The 20,249-nt window shown below is 38.2% G+C and overlaps 1 protein-coding gene across 2 annotated transcripts; it reads right to left on the bottom strand.

Annotated features, from left to right (window-relative positions):
* Positions 1 to 11,867: 11,867 nt before the first annotated feature.
* Positions 11,868 to 16,009, bottom strand: LOC137040119 (uncharacterized). Of its 2 annotated transcripts, XM_067415530.1 has the most exons (4): positions 15,379 to 16,009; positions 15,077 to 15,182; positions 14,847 to 14,998; positions 11,868 to 13,138 (listed from the first exon to the last, which is right to left on the bottom strand). In XM_067415530.1, exons 1-4 carry the CDS (start codon positions 15,443 to 15,445, stop codon positions 12,921 to 12,923), a joined length of 543 nt encoding a protein of 180 aa, XP_067271631.1. In that variant the 5' UTR covers positions 15,446 to 16,009; the 3' UTR covers positions 11,868 to 12,920. The 2 variants fall into 2 exon arrangements, with proteins under 2 accessions (XP_067271631.1, XP_067271630.1); XM_067415529.1 differs by having other exon boundaries at positions 14,847 to 15,182; positions 15,379 to 15,933.
* Between the last annotated feature and the right edge of the window lie 4,240 nt (positions 16,010 to 20,249).

Genomic DNA, 20,249 nt, shown 5'->3' with positions numbered 1-20,249 from the left:
AGATATGTTGTATATCAACCTTTTAAGATTTTTTTTACACTAAATATCACAGCGAAAGAGAACAATGCTAGTTAAAAATAAATAAATAAATAAACTACAAGGAGTTGCTGCCGCGTTCTGCACGCTCTTCATCTGTGGAAGACTTATGTTTCTGATGTCATAAACCAGAGCGGCCACGCCCACCAGAGCAGAGAGCGCCAATCGGATCACACCCTCTTGCTGCTGCCAAGTAGCCTGACAAGCCAGACCCAAGGGGGTAATCTAGCGCTCGGAAAGCGTTCCACCCCTAGGGGCTGCCATTGCTAACCAAGCCATCACCTGCTGTTAGCATCCCATTGACTCCCATTCATTTTTGAGTCACTTTGACAGTGAATAACTTTACATCTGAGGCGTTTAAAGACTCCATTTGTCCATTGTTTACGACAATGAAACACGACAATGCATAAAAGGCTCCATTACCTTGTATCTTACACTATCGCCCCGCAGAAGCTGTTTTTGTAAAAATAGGCTAACGATTGCGTCATAACCAACGCGACTCTGTCGCACAGTTGAGAAATTACCGTATAGACCTGAGGAGACGCTCGCAGGCAATCTTTTACTGTCTATGAGACAGTCAGGGGGACGTGGAGACATAAAGTCTGATAAAGTCAAGGGGGAAGAATGGGGAGAAGCCCATAGTGAGCCAAAAGCAACGGGAGAAAATATTTAAACAACGTGATTCAGATTTCACTTTCCACAACTACTAGAAGACCTACAGCTGTCAGACAGGAGGCTCACGTCACATCTACGTCGTCAAGCTCAGTCTGAGCCTGTGCAGTTCGCTCAGCCATCAGGAAGTGAGTGCCCCTAGGTTGACTTCATTATTTCGCCGTAGACGTCAATGGGAACGCTCGGTCCATTTCTTTTACTGTCTATGGCCAGACCCACATCAAGATGTTTGGTCTGGAAACTCACCATTGACAGCTCAATCTGAGCGGCGGGATAAACGGTTGTCTTTCAAACTCCCTCTGCACGTGATAGGATAGCGCTACAACCAACCAGAGCAACAAAGGTGAAGCGGAGCTTGTTAACAGATTAAACATTCGCCATATCCGGTCGGCAAAACTCCGAACACATCTTCCCTTTTTAAGAATGACTTCAGTGCCGTTCTTTGTTCTTTTCTCAGAGAAAAGCTTAACTCCAAGTCTTCCAGAGTCGCGGTCAAAGCTGATTCGAAAGACCGCCGTTCGCCAGTTTCAGTGTTTACTGGGAGACCGCAGACAGCTGTCATTCACTGACGTGCATTAATAGAAAGCAAGTTAATATAAAGATTTATAATACAAAGTATTTTTACAAAATTAAGTTTTAATAGTATTTTTGTATTGTGAACGTGGAGGCGGGAACATGTGTGATGCGGCCATGCACTCTTACTGTCTCATTCTAGAGTTGAATTGCTGAGAGGACACTAGCCTACAAGCCTCAGAAGGACTGGATTGGGAAGGAGGCAGTCTCGTAGGATGCAGCCTTCTGTTTGAGAAACCCTTATTTTAGGAGCAGTAAAACGACACCAATTGCAGCACTTTAAGTGAAAGCATCAGAAATGCCACTGTATACGAGAAAAGAAAAACTAGCTAGCATACTGTGAATCTACAGGGACAAAGAAATGAGCATCCTACAGAACATTGGGAAACTGTGAATACGCAAATTAAACTAGACACAAAGTTATTTGCTCCAATAGGCCTAGTTGTAGGCCTAATATCTCCAATTCCACCTTGGTTACTAGCTCAACCTGAAATAGACGTAAAGTTACATAAGAAAATCAAGGAAAAAGGGAATGAGGTTAATGTAAAAACATACACATTATACCTTCCTTCAAATATACAGTCATGGGTATAGAAACTGACTTACAATTTTTAGTTTATTGAAATAAATTTGAGTTGATACAATGAAGGACATTTATTTAATAAATAGAAACTCATAATATTATTGTATCTGAACCACATAAAAATTTGATAAATCATGAAAGTATCACTATTTGGCATGTTTCACTGCGTCATCAGAAATAAACACACAATTACTAATATGCTTACAAAATCTTTTAATATTTTACTAAAAGTTAATAAACTTTTAACAATATTTTAATAATAACTTTTGTCAAGGCGCCCCACAGAACAGAGGGGCGGGGTGAGCAAAGCTATCATTTAAAGTCACATGCACTGAAATGGCTTGTTGAAAACAGAGCTGTTTTTGACCAGGTAAAACGAGTGTTTTCTTACAATACTAATGAGAATTTTTAATTAAAGTAAATTACAAAGTTTTAATTTAGACACTTAAGAATCATATTAACTTGTACAAAAATGGCATTATATGACCCCTTTAACCATGGATCTGTTCAGAATCTGTTTCTCCGTCCTTTAATCAGATCTGAATGTGAAATTGTAATTATGACCTTAGAGTGCCAGAATCATACTCGAGCACTTGACTGATAAACTCGCCTTATTGCACTTGTACTAAAGAAGAAAAAAAAAAATTCTTCTAAATTTCTGTACTTTAAAACAGAAATGTGATGTGCATTGTGGTGTGCTTTAGATTAATCACTTCTGCTTGATATATTCTTATCTGTAAGTCTTTTGGATGAAAGCTTCTGTCTGATGAATTAATATTAATGTAAGATTTCTGTCCTCTAGACTAGAGTCTATTGTCAAAAACAGACTGAGCTTTTGCTTCCACAAAGAGCTATATTCTAACACAAAAAGCATGATTTGTTTGTTTTAAAAATGTAATAAATATACATATTTGTATATGAATTATTTTTTAACATTTTTAAAGTTGTGACGTGTGTTGACTCATACTGTATTCAAAAATCAGATTGATCATGAGAATTACACTCAGACCGCCGGTTTCACAGACAAGGCTTAAGATAAGATGCATGTTTGAGCTGTTTTAACTGAAAGCAAAATTTTATATTAAAATATGTCAGTGCCATGGTTGTCGTCTCAAGATGAACACTGGTAATGTTTTTTTTTTTTTCTAAGGCAAGATTATAAAAGCTACTTAAATGTCCTAATTAAACTAAGGCCTAATCCTGGCTTAATCTAAACACTGTCTGTGAAACCAGGCCAGAGAGTGGCACAGTTTCATTGTGCCTTGGTTTAATTTTCGTTTGCTTCGGTTTTCTTCCTTCCTTTGTTCTGTATTCCCGCTCATCAGTTGTTGCTATGGTGATTGTAAGTAATTTGATCACACCTGTTGGCTTTTTAGTTTGTTAGCATGTGTCCTTCAGTTTCCTCAATTCTTGTTTGTGCCTTCTATGTATCACTTTAAACCACAATCTAACCAAATGTTCAGGAAAAGCACATTTCTTCATATTAAAAACAAATGTTTTATATACATAAAATCTCCAAAGCTTCGTTTCACACACACCCACATGACTGATTCAAAAAGGTTTAAAAGGAACACGCCGACCTTTTGGGACTTTACCTTATTCACCGCATCGGTCTGGGAAAAAAAAAAAAAAAACATTTTCCATCGGTCTTAGTACACGATGTAACTATACACGTCACAACATGTAAATAGGAAAATGGTGGCATTATTTTGTCACTTATTGTGCTGAAGGCTAGATGGAGCCTTTACCTCCAGTCTTTGTGCTAAGCTAGGCTAGCAGTGTGTGCATCAGACAGAGTTATGGCACACACAGAGATGAAAATGGTATGTATAGACTTATCTAACTCGGGGAGATACGGTTAATTCCTAAAATTGGCGTGTTCCTTTAAAAATGTGTGACGCTAGGGAGGGGCGATACCACTTATTTTGTTTACCATACCGATACGGTACCTCTAAACCGAACTTTTAGTAATTTTTATAATTGAATAAATGTAGTAATTTAAGGGATAGTCTTGTAGAGTATCAGAGGGCAGTAAAGGTGCGAAGATGGATTATCTTTCATCTGTCATATCTAACAGCTGTCATGTACCTACGCTCTTTTTTTAACACTATAAGTTCTGTTTTAAATCCACGTATGTTAGCTTTGACAGAGGCTTCAACCAGTATGTGTGAAAAGTTATGTTACTTCGTTGATAAAGTAGCTTCAGTTAGGCAAAATGCCAGTGTTGATCTTGGTGAGTTTGTGCCTGATGATCCTTTGCACTCAGCTGTCTTTGGGGAATTTACACCCATCTCTTTGTCGTTGCTCTCTCAGGTTGTACACCATATGAAACCTACTAGTTGTAGTTTAGATATCGTTCCTGCCTGGTTGCTCAAGGAAGCATTTAGCACTCTTGGGCCGAGTTTACTCACGTTTTTAAGTTTTTTTCTCAGTTCTGGCTCAGTCCCGGATTCATTTAAACATGCCGTGGTTAGACCCCTGCTTAAAAAAACAAATTTTGATCCTAATGTTTTGTCGAATTTTAGACCAGTCTCACATCGGTCTTTCATTTCGAAGGTGTTAGAAGAGCTTGTTTTTAATCAGTTACAAGTTTTTCTACAACATACTGTGTTTGAGAAGTTTCAATGTGGTTTTAGATCACGTCATAGCACCGAATCGGCATTGTTAAGGGTTCAAAACGATAAAGCACTATCTGTAGATTCAGGGGACCCTACTGCATTAGTGCTCCTGGATTTAACGGTACCATTTGATACAGTGGACCATTCAATTCTTCTTGCACGTCTTGAGCATTGTGTAGGCATTCAAGGCTCCAGGTCATATTTAACAAATAGGAGTTTTGCTGTTACAATGGGAGATTGCTCATCATCGTCCGCCCTCCTCTATTGTGGTGTGCCCCAAGGTTCAATGCTGGGCCCCACCCTGTTTTCCTTATATATGTTGCCACTAGGGGCAATAATAAACAAGCATAATCTGTCATTTCATTGTTATGCAGATAATCTGCAGATTTACCTGCCTTTAAAATCAAATGACTGTGTTGCATTAAACCGCTTGCAAAACTGCATTTATCAAATTAAGCTGTGGCTTTCTCGCAATTTCCTTACTTTAAACGAAGATAAAACTGAATGCATTGTTTTCAATACAAGATGCATGTCAGTAAATTCACATTTAAGTTTGGGAGCTTTGACTCCATGTGCCAAACAAACTGTCAGGAATATGGGCGTGACTTTCGATTGCAGCATGAAATTTGATACACAGGTTAGCAATGTAGTAAAAATTAGCTTCTTCCAACTCCATCTGCTTAGTAAAGTTAAGCCTTTTCTTACAAGGCACGATTTGGAAAGAGCTTTACATGCCTTTATTAGTTCAAGGCTTGATTATTGCAATGCTCTTTATGTCGGTCTGTGTCAAACATCTCTTTCCCGTCTGCAACTTGTACAAACTGTGTAATGCGGTGAACACCGACCCACTCCGAAGGGGACTGCCATCAGAAGTCTGAACCTTCCGATGTCAGGACTTTATTTTATTTTTAATGCAGTCAAATATCAACCAGACAAGTACAAACGGTCTGGATGAAAGGCTGAATATAGTGGATAGTATTTATCATTTAATTCCTCAGAATTAAATGCAGCCGAATATCAACCAGACAAGTAAAAACAGTTTAGATGAAAGGCTGAATATAATGTATTAAGACAGATAATCTAAAAAGTATTTATCATTTAACTCCTCAGTATTAAATGCAGCCGAATATCAACCAGACAAGTAAACACGGTCTGGATGAAAGGCTGAATATAGGCCTACTATGTTAATACAGATTATTTTCTGAAAAGTATTTATCATTTAATTCCTCAGAATTAAATGCAGCTGAATATCAACCAGACAAGTAAAAACGGTATGGATTAAAGGTTGAATATAATGTTTTAATACAGATAATCTTCTGAAAAGTATTTATCATTTAAATCCTCAGAATTAAACGCAGCCAAATATCAATCAGACAAGTAAAAACGGTCTGGAGGAGAGGCTGAATATAATGATTTAATACTGATAAACTTCTGAAAAGTATTTATAATTTAACTCCTCAGCCACAAATCAAACAGACAATTAAAAACGGTCTGGATTAGACTGAATACAGTGTTAATACATCAACTCATGAGTAGGCCTATTTAACATTTAATTTCATCACAAAACATTTACTAAACTTGGTCTACCATAGACATAGTCTGCAAACACATAGGCTGCTAATTAAGTTTAGTTTGCACACGATCAGAGAGAGAAAGAGAAATTCCCGTCTGCTCAATTCCCCACGCATATGCTGCGGACCCACAATCTACACATTGCCTCAGCAAATGTGAGATCTGAGCCGCGATCTGTAGCAATAAGATTCTTATAGATTCAGACCCATAATCTACACGATGCCTCGGCAAACACGCGATCTGAGCCACTAGACTAAACCCCGTAATCTACACGCTGCCTCGGCAAACGCGAGATCCGAGATGGAGTCAAGAATCTTTGTTGACTTTCTCCCCTCGAGAAGACAACAGGAGCAGATACTCTCGATAGTGCAGATACTCTCGGTAGTGCATATTGCACGTCGGGAATTTTATGAATGAACACTGTCAGCTTCTTTTTACTAGAGCTGACCATTCACCACTCCAAACAAACACACTAATCGCGTGTATCCCCTCTCCCATGAAGCGAGGGCAGGGAGGAACACGATCAAAAATGCTGTCTGCTCGTCATATGTCTACATGCATTTCTTTCTTTCTTTTTTTTTTTTTTTTTTTTTGGGACAAACAACAATAAATAGACAAAGACAGTTTCACACAGAACGCTTTTGAAGACATCAGAAGCTGACGTCTTTTGGGTCAGGGGTGCTTTATAGTTTCCTGGTCAATGACGTCACCCGCCTATGACGTCCCGTCACGCCATTGGCCTGATTTCACGAGTGCTTCATGACACGATTACGCAGAGGCGTTCTCGCAGCGTTCAGACACAAGCTGTGTCCCAAAGTGAAGTGCGCGCACTTCGAAGGCCGCATTTGAAGTGCGATTACGTCTTACCTGCACTACGAAGACTGTCCCAAAGTGAAGGCTGCACCCTCTGAAGGCCGCATTTGAAGTGCGATTACGTCACAGCGGCACTACGTAGGCTGTCCCAAAGGGAGAGCTGCACCTCTGAAGGCCGCATTTGAAGTGCGATTGCGTCACAGCGGTGCGACGAAGGCTGCCGCAATTCATGAGCGACTTCAAAATGCGCCCTTCGGTTCTCAGGCAAAGGAAGGGTACAGCAGATGGGACCTTCTCATAACTTCGCAGCCTTCCCTATCCCAGAATTCATAGCACACTGGTGACTACAGGATTTGACTGGTCCGCATTCCCGCGGCACTCGATCAGATTCCAGTTAAAGACGGTAGCGGTCGGTAACTCAAGTGTAGCCTGGATACTATTGAACACAACAGCGCAAGCGCTAGAAGTAATTAAAACGTCCAACGTTAGTGCATTCACACAGTTCCCAGTTCCCTGCCCTGAGCAAGATGAACTTTAATTTCCCCAATTTTTAAATGCTATTTATTTCTCAACCATTAGGCTATCTCAAGAAGATGAATCAGTCCATTATCACCCTTTTCGCTGTTTCTATTTTTTTCCCCATACACTTTCTTTAAATAGCCTTCAAAATATAATCTGCGCGGCGCTGTATTTTCGTCCCGCTCCCGCTATGCACCGCACCATTCTGCTCGCGCAAAATTCACTCCGTGCTCACCCGCTATAAATTATTTTATTCCCGACCCGACTGATCCAGCTAAATTTAGATTTTGTTTCCAGAATCTATCTTTTAAATTTCCCTTACAGAAAGAGAGACACTGGATAGGAATTGTCCGTGCAATCATTTATTTTTCTTACAGCAGGCTGTAGCCTGTGTCAACACCGTAACTAAAACAAATATCACAGAAAAATAGGCTAAATCAAATGTGACATCTGTCACTCAGAATTATAAGAAAAAAATACAAACAAACGAAAACTGCTGACTTAGATGCTAAAATAAAGTTTATATATATATATATATATATATATATATATATATATATATATATATATATATATATATATATATATATGAATGAATGTTCACTGACGACGGTCAACATCGATCCTCCAAAGGCTGAATGCGTGGCCGACACAGAACAATTTAAATGGCTAGCTTATTATTTTTTATGCTAAATTAATTTATTTGTAAATTAAATGAACTGCTGTCTATTGTTCATTTTCGTTAACTTCAAACGTAGGCTAAATTAAAGAGAAGTGGTTTTTCTATATAGCCTAGCTATTGTTTATTTTTGTAGGCTAATGCACGTTATAATTTGTAGCTACATTAAACACATTTATGTTTATACATATATTTTCTTGTCATGTAATTTAAAATGTGTAAATGAAAATAAATTGGTCTATTAGCCTACGTAGGCTTTTTACAATATAGCCTATTTATAGACCAATAAAATAACTTAAGTTTAACATTAGAAACAACACATTTTTATTATCAGCCAAACCAGAAGAAAACACTTTTCTACACTTTCATTGCGCTGAGCGGGAGAAGCTGGAGCTGGACCGGGATGGGGAATAATAGAGACTCTGGTAAGGCCTGAGCGGGACATCATCTTCTGGGATGAGTGCATATTTCCACTGTCCGCAGCTCTGCGGGGCCGAATCGGTCGACGGCTGCACGGCATGCCATAAAAAATGCATCTGAGATGATGAGTTGAATAAAAATAAGTAGGCCTACTTAAAAAAAAAAAAAAAAAAACTTGGACGTATATAGGCTAAATGTTTAAAATATATTGTAACAGTTACATTTAACATAATAAATAAACTGTTAACTAATATTTGCAATTTGACAATATTTAACCGGCTACAGATTTACATGCTTATGGTCCAGCCCATCGTCGCAGGCTTTGAAGCATGTCAAAACCCAATAGAAAGCTCAAAAAAAAGTATATATATATATATATATATATATATATATATATATATATATATATATATATATATATATATATATATATATATATATATATATATATATAAGTAGTAGTATATGCTCCATTTCTCTTTTTAAAATCTCCTCACAAACGTCCGCTGTCAGTTGTCAGAACCTGCTAGTCCATTAACGGCGCTTGGTTCATTGTTGCCAAGTCTGGAATGGGGTTGCATTTAGGCTACTGTTGCTTTGGGGTGTTTGTAGCCTATAGTCCACAGGTTAAGTTGTCTTTACTTAAGCAATATTTCTACTGCCCGCGCCCCGCATTTTGGGATATTTTGGCCCATTCTGGCTGTGATTCCGATACTTTTGAATAACAATTGTAGGGGTTTTATTATTCAGACCTGGCAACCCTGTCCCTCGGTTCGCCCTTCGTGCACTTCGTGCACTTTGAAGGCGTGGCCTGGTCTAGCCTTCGAAGTGCATGGCCTTGGAAGTGCGCACCCTTCACTTTGAGACACAGCTGCAGTGTCTCCTTCCCTCTCAGGAAACCATGGTTAATTTTCATAAGGTACTGCCAGTTGCACCAATAAAATGTAAAGTTTTTATTCTGATTGACATGGTTTATATTAACTTTAGGGATGTCACAATACTCAATATAACATTGACCCGTTCAGTACGGCATTCACGGTTACACTCTTGTGAATTACTTTTTGTCGGTTTTGCATTTAATTAATTAATTCTATTTCTCATCATTTGAAATATTTCTCTCAGTTTATTTCGCCTCTTTTTTGAGTGTGCCTGTGAGTCTACGCGCTGTGATATGAGCAAATATCCCAGCTAGCAGGGAACGTTCTCAGAACTTTAGCTAACATTCCCTACAAGTTTGGTTAATGTTCTGAAGAAAACATTTGAATGTAATGTTTAACGAATGTTTTCTCATTTAAATGTTTTTCCTATAGATTTAAATGTAAACCAAGACAACATTTTAACTGCAACATTCAAAGGATGTTTTAGGAATGTTTCTGAGGTAACAAGTTGTACAATGATCTTAAAAAAACATTGTCCCAACGTTTCATAATAACAAAGGAAGAACATTCTCTCTGCCGCATTAGGAAACTGTTTTGAGAATATCATTGAGAGATAAGATGTTGAATGTTCTTTATAAATGTTCTTCTAATATGTGTTGAGTTAACATTTGCAACATTTTAAGTATATTTGGGAGTGTTCTTAAAGCTGTAGTCCGTAACTTTTTGCACTCTAGTGGTTAATAAGCATAACTGCATGCATCTTGTGGAAGAACATTGCAGCCGGAGCTACTTCTCTCTGTTTATGTCTATGGCGGATCACGCAGGGACTGTGCTCCTCCGCAGCGGTCCCTATCTGGCCTGAAATAGTCCCAATATAAATACTTATTATAAGTGTACCATAATGATTCAGGGTAAGACAAAAACACGGTTTGGAAAATGGATTCATGTTGTACAGTCTCATTATTATGAAATAATCTATTTGGGATTTGCAAACAATATTTTTTTATTAATTTGCATTTATTATATTAATATTTACATTAATTTGTATCAAATACTATTAGTCCCAAGGATTCTTCACATTTGAGTTCCTCAGTGGTCTACTAGTAGACTTAAAAATCATCTCAAAGGTTCCAAGTTCAAATCCGCTCTCATGTTTTATTTCTTCATTCACATGTTCATCAATGATTGTATATTAAGAACATTGACCCGTTGCATTTTGTGTGCATTTTTGCATTTAGTTTTGTCATTTCACCAGAAAGAATGGTCTCCGCAACGGCATCAAGCGATAGGCGTGTGTGTGTGTGTGTGTGTGTGTGTGTAATGTGAGAGGGAGTGAGAAAACTGCATAGGCCAAAAGAGAAGGTAAACCCCGCCCACTTTTATTTGATTGGCCATCTGAGCGCTGTTAGACCACATTTTTTTCGACTGTCTGATCAGCCTCTGTTCCTGTCAATCACGCGGTGTCAACCAATTATACTGCATGGCTGAGCTAACTCTCTCTCTCTCTCTCTCTCTCTCTCTCTCTCTCTCTCTCTCTCTCTCTCTCTCTCTCTCTCTCTCTCTCTCTCTCTCTCTCTCTCTCTCTCTCTCACACACACACACACACACACACACACGAAGTGAGGCAGAAAGCGTAAGCGTGGCAAGTGCAATGACTTGCGCAACTACGCAAGAAGATAGTTCGCGGGCCGCACTCACACTAAACTTTGACGTCAAGTAGGGGGCCACAAAATATCATCCGGCGGGTCGCAAGTGGCCCGCGGGCAGGGAGTTTGAGACCCCTGCTGTACACCCTTTAAACTAACATGTAGATGGGTCATAAACCATTAATAAATACCTTTTAAACTTTAGTCTAAATATGTAATATAGATAACAAACTGGCATATGTTATATCGAATATGCTCTAAACTACAAAAAATGTTCATCTGCTCTCAGTTGATCACTTACTTGAACAAAAAAAATGTTTTTATTCCTGTAAATCATTCATATTCTTGTACTGAATACATCTCTCCCTGAAAATGTGATTCAGTGACTGATGACTCTGGTTTAGTTGGTCTCTGGAGTTTCATTATGGTTTTATGATTTGATCAGCTGAAGGACAATGAGAGACTTGATCAGGCCAAACATCTGCAGATCAGTAAATGTCAAGAAACTCATGAGGTTCAACAGCCCTGAACACAAATATGCTTTAAAATAGTCATGATGAGCGATAATGATCAAATTAAGAGCAGGTGAGAATATAAACTGAAGACCGGACTAATGTTCACACATTTATTTCTGTGACTGCGCTGCTCAGGTCGTCTTCTCGTTTCACACTCAGTGTTTTATTTCGAAACTTCCCAGAACGGTGTGCTTTTACACCCACGTCCATGATGCATTTAAAGTGTGCCATCTCTTAAAAGACATTAACTTTCATCTGTAGTTTTCTTTTGAATAACCCAGTGTCTCTAGTATTTTCAGAAAAAAAAGTGTGTTAAATGAATAAACAGAGAATTAATCCAGAAGCAATATGAATTTATTTTGTTTTAAAATAATATTAATGCCATTGCCAGTGAAATATTGTGTATATTAGTCTTGTTGGGTGCTCGTGTGTAATGTTTGTGTGAAAACGTGATCTTTTTCCAGGTCAAGCATGAGGCAAAAGAATTTAAAGATTACATGAAAGCATGTTTACTACGCATAAAGTAACAAAAACAATATGAAATATACTGTATATCAATTTTTGCAATGCATTTCAGAAATATCTTGTATATCAACCTTTAAGGTTTTTTTTTACACTAAATACCACAGCGAGAGAAAACGGAATGCTAGTAAACAAAAAAAAGGTTCAGCAGGATCACTATATCAACAGACTTATTTACTGAAATGTAACCATTCATTTGCATACGTCTGTTTACACTAAAACATCACACATAGAGATATTAAAGACAGACAGGATAACAATGGGAGAAGAAAAGAGGGGGAAAACGCTCATAATAACATACATGATGTGCTATATTACGTATAGGCCTACTAAAAAGGACACAAAGCAACAGGTAAACTGTTCATTAATGGTGGTTCAAAACAAATATTTGAAGAATATCTCTGCCATAAGTGAATGATAAATGGGGATAGCAATCCTAAAAGATACTTTTATATTCTAATAAAGTACCAATCAACCTTGTGGAGTTTACCTCCACCCTTTAGGTACCGGATTACTGAACCCAAAAAAGTGGTACGGTTATGGGTCAGTATTTTGGTTCCATTCATAACTTCCAACAATTGAAACGCAAATAATTGCTTACAGTACTGTACTGTACCACTCGATTTTAGACAAGCCAAGAATGTGCAAGGTTTCCAGTGCGAAATGGAACTTTATAATATTCATAAACTTATTGGCTAGTAGCACAAATACTGCACTTTGTTATTTGGTTAGTTGTTTACCTAGAGTGAAGTGTATCGGATGTCTCACAAATACACCAAAAATAGCTTCTTCCGTGTAACAAAATAAGGTGGATACAAAGTGATTGGAGTTTGCATTTGAAAAAAAATTTAATAATCTTTGAAATTATATGTACTCAATTGGTTTCTTGTGATTTGATGCATCCAGGCAGTGATTCCAGGTCATCTTCATCTGATTGATCTGTGTTTGTTTCTGCGTTCTGCACGCTCTTCTTCTTCTGTGGAAGACTTTTGGTTCTGATGTCATAAACCAGAACGACCACCATGGCCACGGCCACCAGAGAAGAGAGAGCCAATCGGATCACACCTTCAGTGAAACCGCAACAGCGACTTTCTTATGAGAGAAGAAATTAGCAACGTTAGAGAGCAGAAATATAAATATATTTATAAACCATGTTTGGGAAACGCATAGACTCTCTTACTTGAAGATCAGTAAGAGAGTCAAATGTTTGTATTATTCGATACCAGCCTTTCATTAAATAAATAAAAAATAATGAAACCACATTTTTCCATCTTAAAAATATATCTAAATTACAACATAATTCTCTCAATAGTTTAACAATAATACATGTGGAGCAATTAGTTCATGACCTTAAAGGTGAATTACTGTAATGCTCTACTGGGTGGCTGCCCTGCACACTTAATAAACAAACTAAAGCTTGTCGAAAATGCAGCAGGTAGAGTTCTTACCAGGATTATGGCCATATTAGCCATATCAGAACATATGGCCATGTTCTGTCAATACTAAATTGGCTCCCTATTAAACATTGCATACATTTTTCTTATGCGTTTAAAAAACTAGAATGAGTGATTAAGCCAGGATATCTTGGTCAGCTTTTAATCTGTATGCAAAGTTTAGCACACTGCTGTCGTGTAAACATACTGAAGGCACACTCACACCGATAACTATAACGACAGATAACTTTATATTAGCAGATAAACTGAGCCAGGATCACCAAGATATCCCGGCTTAATCCCTTATCCTAGTTTTGTGCAATAGGCCCCTGGTCCGCTTAGCGTTCACACTGGCATTTATAACAGCGAACCTAGAGTTACCGAAACCAAGCCATAGGGAGACGGTCACAACCTGATTGGTTGGCTTTTATGCGAATTTCACAATGGAGTTTACCGAACATTCAAAACAATGCTGTGCCATTTTATGGGTGTACATATGGTTTTATTTTTCCTCCTTCCTTCCTTCCTTTTTTTAACTCGCGAAGAGCTCATAAATTGTCCGACACAAAACAGCAGTGGGATTTCCTGCGTTGTGTGCAGGAACTAAGATCTGCTGCAAAAGAGACGGCAGTTCCTTCGTCTGTACAGACTAATGGGCAAAAAGTCCTTTGATGAGAAGAACCAGGTATGCTTATTGTGCGTTCACACATGTGAACTAACCAAGCAATCGCACCAGGGTTCATTTTAATCGAACCAAACATGACAAGTGTGAACGCACCCTTAGAAAGCACTAAATTGTTTTAGTTCCCCTAAATGGTTTAGTACGTGAGTGAGCTTTCAATACATTAGTCTTTTTACATCTATTGCCTTCTCAAAATTCTGGTCATTTGACAATACCTAGAATATCAAAATCCAATTTATAAAATATACACACTAAAACCAGACAAATCAAGCACAATTGACAAGCGTCATACCTGACGCCATCCCTGCTATAGGCCTATTTGCTGATGTCGAGTGTTTTCCACTAATAAACTGCATAAAGTTGAGGATTTCTCAACTTTTGGATGCTCTCAGTGAGATGGAAACTTGGTGTCCAGCAATGCTTGGACTGCTCACTTTTTCTCCACAATAGAGTACATTTATTTTTATGATGAAGAGATAATTGTGAAATTTAACTAGGACTTGCTGTTCACCGTCTATGACTGTAAATTTAAGGAGCGATTTCGCTACTCAATGTGATTTGTCTGCAACCACAGCACAATTCAAAATGATTCAGTCATCACAAAAACACTTATTTCATTACCAGACAAATGATCAGCTTGTTTGAATATAGTCTATATATAGAATAAGCCAACTGGTATACTTACCACAGACGATAAGATAGAATATGTTGAGTGGAGTCTCTGATCTGGTGGTTTTGACTTGATAAAGTCCGGAGTCTGTGGTTCTGGTGTTTGTGATGGTCAGAGATCCGGTCTGATGATCCACCTTCAGTCTGTCTCTGAATCTCCCATCAACACTACCATCATAAAAAGTGGTCTTATTGCTCTGTCTATTGATTTGAGCAATGAGAATGTCTTTATGTCCAAAACTCCACCGTATCTGATCGTCTATCTGTATTTCAGTAACATCAGGGTTTAGAGTGACAGATTCTCCCTCAATCTCAGACACCGACTTCACTTCATCTGCATCACCAAACACACCTGCAAAACAAACAGAAATTATTTGATTTGTTTTTAAATAATTTAAACCTTCGGCACTCATTTAAACGCACAACTGAAATAAGTTTCATACAAGTAAGATAAAGGTAAAGGCTTGAGTTATGAATCGCATTTATGACATTAACAGCATATGCAAAATATTCTCTCTTATTTAAATAGTACTCTTATTGTAACTTACCGACTAAACACCACAAGGACAAATAGAAGGAAATCGGGTGAATCATTTTCTTCAGCAGTTTGAACATCAGAACGGTTTCAAATAAAAAAAGACTTCAATTCTATCGTCAGATGAGCTGAAGATGAGAGATGTCAGTCTGTGCTAAAGAATAAATACCTCTGTGCTCCTCCTTTTAGGGTCTGTACGCCTTCTCACCCTGACATATTTAGAAATGAAGTCTAAGATACTGCAGACTATTGTTTCTCCAGTGAGATATTTTAAGATTGGTATGAGTTCCCCTTTATGCCAGTATAAGGCAAACACCTTTATATCTTTAGATGATGTGATGCTGGCCTAGCAGATTTTGGCGCACACAACGCTAACTCAGACCTGACACATTCTCTTGTGCAAGCACTCAAAGGGATAGTTCACCCAAAGATGAAAGTTCTGTCTCTGGAAAATTTAGCAAGTGGAGCATCCCTAGCAAGACCAGATGTTTTACGTGAAACATTATAGAAATGATAGCATTAAGCACTCATAGGAATAAGGGTTCGTTTTTTGTGGGCTCCAGCCCATGTTGGAGTAAAGGGCGATAAACTGGCAAAGGAGTCATTAAAGGATCCTGATATCAACAGTAAAGCGGAAATTTAGGGGTGGATTGGAGTTGAAGTGAAAAAGAGCTGAAAGAGGATATGGGACAATGAAAGAGGAAGGCATCTGAAATGTGAAGGTGGAAAGCAAGAAGAAAGGGATGTGAAACGATTATGTATAAAGCATACAACACTAAATCAAAGTTTGTAGTGTTTGTATAAAACTGGGAAACATAAAAATGGTATTTGTGATACATGTGGTTACCCAGAAATGGTGTAAATCATAATAGAATGTACAGCATACAATAGAGAAGGATTTAAAGTTAGTTCAGTCACTAAAGGAAAGGGTTTGGACCAATTATTCAAGCAAGGAAATATTAGGAGAAGGAACATATCATAGAATTAATAAGGAATTATTTCGATTTTGAATGATAAAGGACTGGTAAATAGAATTTATTTATTAGGGGTTCAAGCAAGTATAGCGCTGAAACAGTGTTATTGTTACATTTTCCAAGGATCAGCATTCAAAGACCAAACCATAAGTCATAACGACTAGAAACTTTGAGGGCTGGTGGTACTCACACTACTGACAACGTCACCAAGGCTCACCCTGATCGGCCTGACTGGACGCTACAGCGGTCAAAAGTATGACTCATAACTCCTAAATCGTTAGGCGTAGGCTTAAGTGTCTTAGATCTTAAAAATCCACCCCAAACGTACGGGCGAGAACTAATACGAATGCCCTTTACAAAAAAAAAAAACACTCCATCTTCAAAATCATGCAACAGTGTTGTTGTCCCTTTTTTTTTTTTTTTTTTAAATAAAGGATGTTTGTTTTAGGCCCAGTCCCAAATGGCATCCTAAACCCTCACGGTCTTCTTCTGAGTCCGCACTTTAATGACGTAATGCCGCTTTGACTGCCGGGTAGAAGTCGGGGCTCAGTTGAAGCCGCAAAGGGGCGCTCACGAGCACCCTTCTTTAAGCTTAAATGACGAATGGGACACCCTACGCTCTTGTGCATGGAGCGGCCATTGTAAGTCCACAAGACCACAAGTGCACATGAAGTGTGCCATTTGGAACAGGGCCTTAGTCTTCGCATGTGTGCCATGTAAACACGGGGGCGGTACTTCCACCTTGACGTTTTCAATGTAATTGCACAATCAGAGCAGCGCAAGATGAGCAATTATGGTTCAAAAGTATATTCATTTTTAATTTTCTTTTTTAAAATGGTTTCTCTAGATAAGACTCTGCTCCTCGTCCAGTGGCGCCACCAGGGGGTGGCCAGGGGTGGCCACGGCCACCCCTGGCGAACCCCTGGCCACCCCACTGGCCATGGCGTAGGTTTGGGGGGGACGCTAGGTACTAGTCCAATCAACTTTTAAAATAAGCAAAATCACGCGTCCCGTATCAAACCAATATGGGACGCGATGCACAAGATTGCATTTTAGCGGCGCTTTGCTGCCATAGCGACGGAGTCTCGAGAACATGCGCTGGAAACCTGCGCGGTTATTTAAAAACATGTCGAGCTCGCGTCCACAGTTTGAACGCAAGAGGATTTCCAGATATAGGGCTGTCCAGTAACTTAAGATGAACCTAAGACAAACTGCACCCTTTGCAGAGAAGCATTTGTCTCAGACTGTCTGACTTAAAGCATGCGATGACAGACACATCCGTGAACTAAAGGTAGGCCTATTGTTTTTTTAATGGATAATATAATATAATATTCCATACTTTATCAGAGCTTGGCAGACTTATTTTTCTAGACATTAGAACAGTTAATTTAATAGATTATAGCCTATTAATGTTATCAATTTATCATTTAGCAGTTTGATTTTTAAAAAATATTTAGATTAAAATGAGACAAATAATTACATAATAATATAGTCGTAATAGTAAATTAATAAAGAGGATTAAACATTTTTGAATTTCAGATTTGTCAGTAAAGTGGTTACTGGTTCAGAATGACTGCTTAAAGAGACAGTGCACCTACAAAAAATCTGTCATAATTTCCTCACCCTCAAGTTGTTCCAAACCTGTATGCATTTCTTTATGTAGAATACATATGAAGACACATTCCTACCATGGAAGTCAATGTTGCCCCCAAAGCAAACATTTGGCTACAAACGTTCTTCAAAATATATTCTTTTATGTTCAACAGAACGAAGAAACTCATACAGGTTTGGAACATCATGAGGGAGTAAATGATGACAGAAATTTCATTTTTGGGTGAGCCATCCCTTTAAAGTGCACCAATACAGGCTACTAAAGAGATCTTCAGAAATAAATAAAATAATCAAAAGTAAAATAATTTAAAATGTGTTCTGTTGCAAGTTTACATACTTGATTCCATGTTTATTGTTGAGATGCTGTCATTGTTTCATTGTCACTCTTATCACTCTTTAACTGCCTAAGTTCATAAATTATTTTCAAAAACGGATTCAAAACTGATTTGGAAAAAAAAAAACATACACACAAAATAACTTATTTTCAATATAAAAAATGATTGTGGACTGGATATTTTTTGACCTTTTATCACAGTCTTGTACGTCAAAGATTAGTAACAACACTGGCTTTGACGCATTGTTAGTTTGTGTGCAGCATCAGATGTACTTTTTTTTAATCCCTCATTTATATTATATTTATATTTAGTTATTATACTCTATACAAATGCCAGAAACTAAGCTTCTTCTTTTTTTCTTCAGCACAGGCCTATCTAAAGGGTTAATGGTGCCACCTGGTTATCAACTGTAAAAATTACACATTTTACCTCTTCCCAACTGGGAAAACCACCAACAATCAAGAATTTGTGATTATATGGTGTCATGGCTTTCCAATCAAAAAACGAGGCTATAATGGAAGTCAATGGGGCAAAAACAGGCACGAACAGTAAATGAGGGAGGAAAAATCTGATGCTGCACAAAAACTAACAATGCATCAAAGCTAAAGTTGTTACTAATCTTTGACATGCCCAAGACTTTTATATATTTTATATTTAAAATAAGTCATTTTGTGTGTATGTTTTTTTTTTTTTCCAAATCCGTTTTGAAAATCATTTATTAACTTGGAAAATAAAGAGTATTATTATTTTGGTACTGGATAATTTGAACTGAAGAGCCTCATAAATTAATAGACTTATTAATAAACTTTGCGCGCTCAGACAGCAACAGGTCAGCTCATGCCCGTCAGTCAACAATTTCAAAAGAAGTTAACGTTAGAAGACGTAGACTACTGGTAAGTAAATAAGTCAAAAAATATTTTTTAGTAAAAGACGACGCGGAATTATGTGTCGTGACGTGCTACAGGCCGGTTTACTACACCAGTAGAATACAAATCTGAAATTATGGTTTCTAGTTTTGGTGTGCCACCCCAAGATTTTAAGTGGCCCCATCTGGCCACCCCTATGAAAAATTTCTGGAGGCGCCACTGTCCTCGTCTGGAATCGGGCAGAGCCTCTTAAGCCAGGGCCGTGCACAGGGGGGTGGCCCGGTGGCTAGAGCCACTGCCCCTTTGCCCTCATCGGCTAAAGTGCCCCTCTTGTATGGGGTTACTATTCTGACACAATTCTGCGTGCGCAAGATCATATTTTGAGCGCGCAAAAGGGCATTTCGCGCGCGCGTGAACTGAGTTTTGTGGAGAAATGTTCGTCTCGCAAATGAGAAAGTATTTCGAGCGAACGAAAATCAATTTTGCATTTAAAATAAGCTTATTTGGATGTGCGCCGACGTTATATTTCACATGTGCAACGTCTCGTTTGCTTGCGCTCGGATACCCGCACTGACTGCTCCACGGCTCACTTAGCATAGCAACACAACTCAACGTTATAATATAACATAATTCATTTCCAGCCAAATCAGGGATGAGACTGCTAAATTCTGATAGGCTGGCTTAACCATAGATATCCATAATAAAGGCTAGATGTCTCGTGCGCGCTGTTGGCCAATGGAGGTCGGCGTCTGCAGCTGGCGGCCATCTTGTCACAGGCAGCTCGCGCACTCGTAACAGTGTGTTTTAATAGTGCATGTACTTTTAAATAACCATAACTTGCTCAATTTTCAACCGATTTTCAAACTGTTTCGTTTATTATAAATGTCAGAGATGTAGTTATGACACTACATACTTATGAATAATTATAACCATGGATTTCATTATGAAAGTAACATTGAACAGAACAGACAGGTGCAATAAAAAAGGTATTTATGTTAAATCAATATATAGGCTACTAAAACTGTGTACCGAATGGCAACAGATTTCATAAAGAAATCTATTAATTCATTTGTTATCTATTATTAATTAATATACACA

This window comes from Pseudorasbora parva, chromosome 14 (genome assembly GCF_024679245.1).
Source record: "Pseudorasbora parva isolate DD20220531a chromosome 14, ASM2467924v1, whole genome shotgun sequence".
Lineage (NCBI taxonomy): Eukaryota > Metazoa > Chordata > Actinopteri > Cypriniformes > Gobionidae > Pseudorasbora > Pseudorasbora parva.
Note: the sequence above shows the minus strand (reverse complement) of the source record. Positions and strands in the feature narration are given on the sequence as shown.